Raw genomic sequence first — 8,452 nt, 5'->3', positions numbered from 1 at the left:
ACATATTGGTCTTACCGTATCATTATGAGCTTGGTTCAGATCCTTTAACTTGGCCTTTGGTCCATAAAGTGTGTACGCTCAAGGCTCACGTGCCATCCATCACCTCTGAGCAGGCCCATAGTCTTGTTTGATTATCTGGACTCTAGACAGGAGAGTACAACTAAGGCTGCAACGTTTTTTATCAGTGTCAGATGAGGAGAGAAGTGAGTGATGAACAGAGATAGAGAGGTGAAATGACAGCTGTATGACGGAGGACGTGCACGTGAAATGTCAAAAACAAGAGGATATAACACGTAGGAAGACATAAGGCAAGAATGAGTGATACTTCAATTGAGCTCCAGGTAGGAGAACACAGCGGATGAGGGCAAACCGTGTTGGGACGTGTGGGGTCGTGTTGGTTTCTGAGTTACTCGTCATTTTAGAAAGTTTAGTGGCAGAAAATGTGTCTTAGGTAACCAACAGCCTTCAGATTGAGATTTAGTTTACATTTAGCTCTATTAGTTTATGTTCCCAAACATATTTGTATAGTGCTGTGTGACAAAAGTATTTGGACATAGACCGAATGGTGCAATAGCTTATTTTTTAATACTTTATTGTAATAATTAACCAAAAACATCATTGTGACAGGCAATTGTCATTAAGAGTACACTGCATTTTTTTTTTTACAAAGAATATATGTAAATTAAATAAGTCAAGAAACAAAAAACCAAAGCAGGAAAAAATAAATAAATGGTGCAATAGCTAAAAATTACTTTAATGCATTTTAACAGAAAGACTAAGTCAAGTAAGTTGGGATGGCAATAGTGTAACAATGTGTCCAGTTTTTATGATGATGTATTTGGCTTTCCAGGAGTGTATAATGTAGAGAAGATAAAAGCTAAAATGACCAATCAAAGCCCATTCTTAAACCTGATTTAATGAGGAATAACTTATCTTTGAGCTCCCTTGAGAATGTTGGATTTTAACAGACAGTGAGTGAGCAAAGCTTTAAGATTCCTGCTGTAAATTTGAAATATATCTCACATGTGATAATCCCATAAGTAGTAATGTTTTTGTGATGACGATTACCCAAGGTTATTGTGTTTGTTTGTGTCCTGAACTGGTAAAATCATCCATTTCTGTATGCATTGTGTTGCTTGTCTTGCTGGCTTCCAGCCGCAGCTATCGGTCCAGACACTGTCACAGCCAGAACCTCTAAATCAGCTGCCACACCCCACCCAGGAAAACCAACAGGTCCTGCACCAAAACCGGTCTGGACCACAACAACAGACACTGTCAGAGTCGGACATCGACCATCGGCATCGAGAAAAACCAATGTGCATCAAACATCAAAGGCTGCTTCTTCTTCTTCTTTTAGGCATTTGTGGTGCTATACTGGGACTTATTTACATCATTTATCATAATGTCTATACTGACAGTTATAGCCGTGGAGGCTCAGGTAGACATCACATCATAGGAAAAGATTCAAAGTATTTTCTTTTGTTTTGACACTCATCTCATCTGTGTTTTGTTTTGGTTTTTTTTCTCTAGTGACTCCATGTGTCTCTGCAGCCTGTCAGTCAGCATCTGCCCGTATTTCCTCATCTACCGATCCCTTCACGCAGACCTGTGATTTCTTCTTGTTCACATGTGAATCAGATAGTGAAAGTAGTGGTCATGGTGGTCCCGGATATCCACAAAACAATATGGAGAGCTCCTCAAAGGCCAAGAGGAATGGAGAAAATGAAGAAAAACAACAACGAGAGAAACAAACACTGAACAGAAAAGATGTGCTGCTACAGTACCTCCGGGAGATTTTAGGTTTTTCTACATTATCGCCTTTCTATAGTGTAATGATCCATTTGCACTGCTTTGTTTCCTAAAATGTGGCTTTTTCGGTATCTTGCAGAGACAGATGAAGACATGGGGAGTTCAGCAGTGCAGAAGACTCGAGCTTTTTACCAGTCTTGTTTGGACACGAGATCTCTGGAAACAACAGGAACAGAGCCCTTCCTGACACTCGTTCAGAAAGTAAGACATCTGTGTTTTAAGCATTGGTTCTAACAGCATTTCAGATGTTCCTTTACGTCCTGTTACTTTATATGTCGAGGTCAAGCCATCAATAATGAATCTCAGGATTCAAGTAAAGCAAGAATATTCTGTGTAAAGTAAAGGAAACTACAAAGTTTTGTGTTTACTCCTCTGTCTGTAGCTGGGAGGCTGGGCAGTTTCAGGCCAATGGAACCAGACCGACTTCAACTCCACTCTGAGTATGCTGATGAGAGACTATGCCACTTTTCCATTCTTTAACATCTACGTGGGAAAGGACCCGAAAGAAACAGCTGTTGGTTTCACCCAAAGATACATACAGGCCAGTTTACATTCAAACCTTGTGTTAGCTCTTCAGTTAAGAAATAATCTGAATTTTGACCATAAGTATCATTTTCCTGCCCAAATTTGACTTAATCATCCTCGTCCACAGATAGATCAGCCAAACCTGATGATACCAATTGAATGGAACAGCAAAACAAGGAAGTCTAAAGCTAAAACTGAGGTGAATACCTTCTTTTAAACATGTTTAAATCAGACATTAATTCATGCGTTTCATTATAATCCCCTGGTTTTCCATGTAGGCTTTGCGTCCATTTTTGGCTTCATGTCAGCGGTATCTGGCCCTATTGGGAGCACCGCCGAGCGGCATCATGACCCATGTTGGCCTCTTTATCTCTCTGTCTTCTGAGCTAGCTGTGTCAGCCTCACCTCTGCAGTACCGACTAAAGAACCATCAGCTACATCAGCGCATGACTATCAAAGAATTACAGGTAAAGGCATGTTTTTACAGACAGCCCACAACTTATGAACATGTGAATTTTGACTCTTATAACTGCTTTTATTCCAATATGTGTTAGTGGAAGTTTATCCTAGCGTACATAGAGGACACGACACCAGTCGATCACAGGGATAATGCAATGATATCCACACACATGCTATGATCTGGGTCACTTTACAAATCATGTTCTTAATAACCTGCACTGACGACATGCTCATTGTATATATTATTATATTATATTTATTTAATATATATATTGTATTATTGTCAAGAACGTATTATTGCATGCCTAATTCTTATTTAATTTCATTTAATTTTTATTTTTATTTCATCTATTCTATTCTATTGTTTGCTATTGCATCTTTTTTAAACACCTGTAAGCCAAAGCAAATTCCTAGTTGTGAATTCTGTTCATCAACAATGGCAATAAAACATTCTGGTTCTGATTCACTCTTTAGGCCAATTCAGTGATTCCAATGAATCTATATACGTTTTTGAAATGTGGAGGGTAACTGCAACTGGAGGAACCACAAGCATGAGGAGAACATGGAAACGTCACAAGTATAGGTGTCTTTAATAATAACAATGGCTTAGATTTGTATGGCGCTTTTTTCAAGGAGACTCAAAGCGCGTACAGAAACCATTATTCATTCACTATAGTCACTCACATCAGTCATACCAGTGTGACTGGTGGTAAGCTACAATGTAGCCACAGCTGCCCTGGGTCAGAAGCGTGGCTGCCTTTTCACGCCGACGGCCCTTCTGACCAACATTTATGCACAATGTATACCCATTCATAGAAGACAATGTGGGTAAAGTGCCTTGCCCAAGGACACAACAAAGACTTGGATAAAGCGGGATTCGAACCCCAAACCCTTTGGTTATTGGACGACCCACTCTACCACTGAGCGACGGTATTTGCCTTTCTAGTAAACATCAGGTTAAAACTAGCTGAGTCTATGTCGCTAATAACCTTGACTTGGGGCAAACCAAGACAAAATTTACCTTATTTTATAAAACTCCAAAAAAGTTAACCGTATTGCTGGATAAATCCACAGAAAAGACGCTCCAGGCTATAAGTCGTGTGTCAGATGTTAAGCTGTTTCCCATTGGCTCGCTGAAATGCTAATTGGCATCTTTTTTCACGAATAACATGCCCTTTCTGATTTTGAGGTATGCTATTGGCTAAAGACTCAGCCAGTCCATGTGGAACTGAACATTATTGCAAGTGGGAGGGATTGTATTTATGTCTGCAGGGATGTCCTGTAAGCAGTAAAAACCCATAGCATGGTCATCTTAAACTAACATCATGTGACATTTTAAAGGATGTGTATTTCTTCATGTGTTGTGTCCCTCAGAAACAGGCCCCGGCTATTGACTGGCTGCGCTGCCTTCAGGCTGTTTTCCAGCCGCTTTCCCTCAGCGAAGACGACCACGTCCTCCTGCATAACTTACCCTACATTGTGCAAATGTCCAACATCATCAACAAATGGTTGAACAAGCATGAACTGCGCTCCAGGTATTGCAGATTATAGGCATGATAGATAGAACAGCACCACGCGGGGATATCTGACCCTGCTTTTGGACCTTTCAGTGGTCCCCTTCACACATACATGGTCCTCAACCTGCTGCACACGTTAATGCCTGCAATGGACTCCAGATTCTCACAAACAGCAAAGAATCTTTCTCTCACTTTGAGGGTTAGTGAGATTCACATGTTGAAATTTCTTTCACAATAGCCAATTTTTGTAGTTATATTTTCATCATGTTTACCAGGGAGTCCCACGTTGGAGGCACTGCGTGGTTGAGACAGAGAAAGGATTTGGTACAGTGCTCACACACCTCCTCAAAGAGATGATCGTACAAAAAGAGGTGAGTGAAACGTAGATATTTATTTTAGAATTGAGTGGACTTCAGGGTTTAACTTCACCCACATCATGTTTTATCTGTAGGCAGAGGAGATAATACAGAGTGTGTTTTCCTCCTTCAAATCCAAACTTCATCAGTTAAAGTGGACAAATCAGAAGACTTTCCAGCTTTTTAATGAAAAGGTAACAAGTCATTACACTGTGTTGGACTTTCTACTAGTTTGACATGTGACGTTTGTTCTTTTACTCTCTCTAGATTCACTCTTTAACTCCTAGACTGTGGACTTCAAGCAACATTTCCAACAAAGTTCAGCTTGACAATACATTTTCAAAGGTATTTAAAAGAACCTTAACTGGCGTCTGATGCATTCAACAAATCAGTGTTAATTTTGACAGGAAATATTGATTTAGTTTGAGGTATAGTGTTTTGACTAAAATGCAACTTAGTCCCGAAAACTAAAATTTGACTAAAACTATGTGAGTTATAGAGTAGTTTTAGGCAACTCAATGACTTTAAGACTTTAGTCGACTAAATATGTTTACAAATGTATGTATTTTCTAAATATTTATTTACCATTGATCAACCTGATATGGAATGATATTATTGTTTGTATATAAATACTCACAGATATGATTTGATCAGTGTGTAAGACCACATGATCACATGAGTTCTGATTGGATTTCTTCCCATTTGACCAACTAATTGTTTCGTTTTATTAGTCGACAAAAATGTGAATATATTTTATCTATTTTTTTGTCAACAAGTATATATTTTTTTAATTAGTCATAGTCTTGTTATTGTCACTTAAGCATTGTATTTGACAAAAACTATAACAACACTACACCAAAAGGTTTAGGAATTACAGAGGAAATAGAAGTGAGAATGTCATGTAATGGATCCTGCTTGATTTCAGGTTTCAGTTACACGCAGCTTCTTCTCCAACTACATCCAGCTGCTCTCGCTATGGCAGGAAAGACGCAGTAAACTCCTGGCGACACACACTGAGCCTCCTGATATGTGAGTGCATGCCTTCACTTTCACAGCTGACAGATAATCAGGAGAAGATCTCTAAGGATTGACTTATTTCAATATATCTTCTAGACTCTCAGTCACACCAGTTCTGCTTGGCAATGAGCTCCTGTTTCCCATGGGGATGTTTATCCCTCCTCTGTACCATCCTACCTATCCCAGGTAAAGCAGAAGTTTTCTCTGAACAAGCTGTGGAAGTAGTCTACAGGTAGGAGTTTTGCTTCACACGCTACTTTTTTATTTGACAGAGCCATAAACTTTGGTGCAACTGGATTCATTCTTGCCAAGGACATCTTCCATCTACTTCTGCCTGACAGTAAGAGCGGTTTAAATAGTTCTGTTACGTTTACATTTGATATTTAGTTGTTATCTATGACTAATGTCTATAGACATATTTGTTTCTCTGCAGTTTACTCCCACAGTGAGACGGTTTCTGCTGTGGGGGAATGTGTGTGGACTCACTACCACAGAGTTTCTCAGAGAGCAGGAAGAACAGGCCCCTCATCCCTGTCAGCAGTGCAGCAGCAGGAGGTGTGGCTACAGTACTCCGCCCTCCAGGTAGCGCTGCAGGTGAGGCATTAAAATAAACCTTTGGCTAAGAAATGCATTTTTGGACCTGCAGTTGTTGAACATAGTAAAACAGACAGTCGTAGACTACGGAAGAGGATTAGGGCCACCAAAATAAATAAATAAATTTAAAAAAAAAACAGAGCCAGTAGTGAGAAGTAATGGAAGTAATCTTTTTTTTTTTTTGTAACTTTTTTTTCCCTTGATTTATTATTTTATTTTATTTTTAATTTTTGTTTTTTTGTCTTGATTTTTTTTTCTTCTTTTCTTTTCTTTTGGGATGCCTGCAAGCTCTTCCCACACAAAACACTAGTGGAGACAGACTGTTTTTTTTTTCTTCTTAAATAACAATAATAATAAAAAAAGACAAAAAAATAATAATTAAGATTTAAAAAAAAAAAAAAATTAAAATACTTCCACTACTTTTTTTTCTTCTGTTTTTCATTTTTTCTCACTACGGGCTCTGTTTTTTCCAGTGGCCCTAATCCTCATCCGTAGTAGCCACATTAGATAAACTCAGAATAAAGTGCTTCATGCAAAGAGCTGCAAAAAATGTTTGCAATCAGATAAAGTGCAACTAAAGTAGAAAATAAGACAGTGTGCCTTCATAACGTTGTGTATGTTCTCATACCTTCAACACTAATTCCAGATGGTGTAACTAAAGGTGGGACGATATATCGTGCAAAAATTAATCGCAATAATAAATTGTCACAAGGTCTTTTGTCGATAGGATGAGAAGAATGGCGATCGCGGGGGTTGAAGCACATCTTTCCTTTGGTGCTACATCTGTCCCAAGAAAGCTCATTTTCAGACAACAGTGAACATAGTCGATACCCAAAGGTCTTAATTGTTGTCAGAAAATGTAGAAATGCTAACATTGTTGAAAAACAAAACCCATGTCCGTATCCTGGGCTGTGTAGACTGTTCTAGTTTGTTTTGTTTTGGTTTTAAAAAAATTAAACAAAAAAAAGTTGTGCAAATTTCATGCACAGAATAGATGATCACATGATTTGGTTTTAATTTTAGACTGGCGTGAATTTTGATATTTTATTAGCAGAGTGGCACCATTTGCACTTTGAATATGAATACATTTTACATTCTTATTGAGTTGAAAAGGTCATACTCAGAGTTAAAGTCAAATATAAGTATGGTTTTTCTTCCAACTGCAATTTTTTTTCATCTTTTTTGCACTTTCTAAAATACTGCATCGTATCGTTGTCGTGAACTGTGAACGTCGTCTCATCCCTAGGTGGAATTCAAATAGCTACTACAGTTAGATGGAACGATTTAAGAGTCGAGTCCATTAGAAAACACATTCATACTAACAATGCTAAAGTGCAGAGTGATGTGCTGTGCAAGCATGGTAATCTGATTACATTTAAACTGGTATGTTCAGAGTACTACCCTCTCTCCTCAGGCCTACCAGCAGAGTCTGAGGCGCTGTCCTGAGGACACGTCTGTCTCAGGGCTGTCACACACTCGTCTGTTTCTCACTTGGTTTTCTCAGGTAATTAAAGGTGATTTATTTATGGTATTTTTATTCAATCCAAACAACTAAGCACACACGTTTTCATGTGTTCTTTCAGATTAACTGTGACTCTGACCCATACCAGGACGTCATGCCTTTGGACCCTTCTTTCCTGATCACAGTGTTGTGTGGAATTACAGACTTATGTGCTCCAAGCCTCCACTGCTCCTTAGAGACTCTGCACGCATCATTAAAAACATGCTGAGAGCTGATGATGAGCAGAACTTAGTTTAGAATATTATAAGGATGAGAATACTGATTAACAGTTGTTGCATTAAATGTAGTTCATACTATTTAAATAATAATTGTAGCATTTTATTTGAAGATGGCTTTTATTTGCTCAGGCCAAAGGAATGGAAAGGATGAAGCTCTGCTACACAAACATGCTTTTATTTTCTGTGTTCTTCCTCATCAATGATTTTATTTTATAAAATGTTGCATTGTGATACCGATGTGGGCCTACAACCTCTTTTGAAAACACCAGGACCCTGGTGGTTTTGATCTGTAAAACAACAAATACATCTATCAAATAAAGTTACAATCTTTTCCCATAAATACAGGCTGCTGTTCTGCTGATTATGGTGAAACATGTTCCTATTAGTTTTATCTACTTTGAAGGAATCTGATAATTCAAAATAATTCACCATTTA

At 38.4% G+C, this 8,452-nt stretch overlaps 1 protein-coding gene across 1 annotated transcript; it reads left to right on the top strand.

The window, feature by feature from the left end:
- Positions 1-48: 48 nt before the first annotated feature.
- Positions 49-8,351, top strand: kel (Kell metallo-endopeptidase (Kell blood group)). The gene is made up of 18 exons (XM_028469762.1): positions 49-341; positions 1,156-1,438; positions 1,531-1,800; positions 1,889-2,010; positions 2,192-2,350; positions 2,462-2,533; positions 2,613-2,801; positions 4,168-4,328; positions 4,404-4,509; positions 4,586-4,681; positions 4,762-4,860; positions 4,934-5,011; positions 5,592-5,695; positions 5,780-5,869; positions 5,956-6,023; positions 6,117-6,277; positions 7,692-7,781; positions 7,861-8,351. Exons 1-18 carry the CDS (start codon positions 315-317, stop codon positions 8,005-8,007), a joined length of 2,322 nt encoding a protein of 773 aa, XP_028325563.1. The 5' UTR covers positions 49-314; the 3' UTR covers positions 8,008-8,351.
- The last annotated feature ends 101 nt before the right edge of the window (positions 8,352-8,452 follow it).

Source organism: Gouania willdenowi, chromosome 16 (assembly GCF_900634775.1).
Source record: "Gouania willdenowi chromosome 16, fGouWil2.1, whole genome shotgun sequence".
NCBI classification, from domain to species: Eukaryota; Metazoa; Chordata; class Actinopteri; order Blenniiformes; family Gobiesocidae; genus Gouania; species Gouania willdenowi.
Note: the sequence above shows the minus strand (reverse complement) of the source record. Positions and strands in the feature narration are given on the sequence as shown.

Bases quoted from the DNA above. Each gene is read 5' to 3' on its own strand.
- kel (XM_028469762.1), top strand. From the start codon at position 315: ATGAGTGATACTTCAATTGAGCTCCAG. The intron at 2,351-2,461 runs GCCAGTTTACAT...CCTCGTCCACAG, and splicing joins TCACCCAAAGATACATACAG to ATAGATCAGCCAAACCTGAT. The intron at 4,510-4,585 runs GTTAGTGAGATT...CATGTTTACCAG, and splicing joins ATCTTTCTCTCACTTTGAGG to GGAGTCCCACGTTGGAGGCA.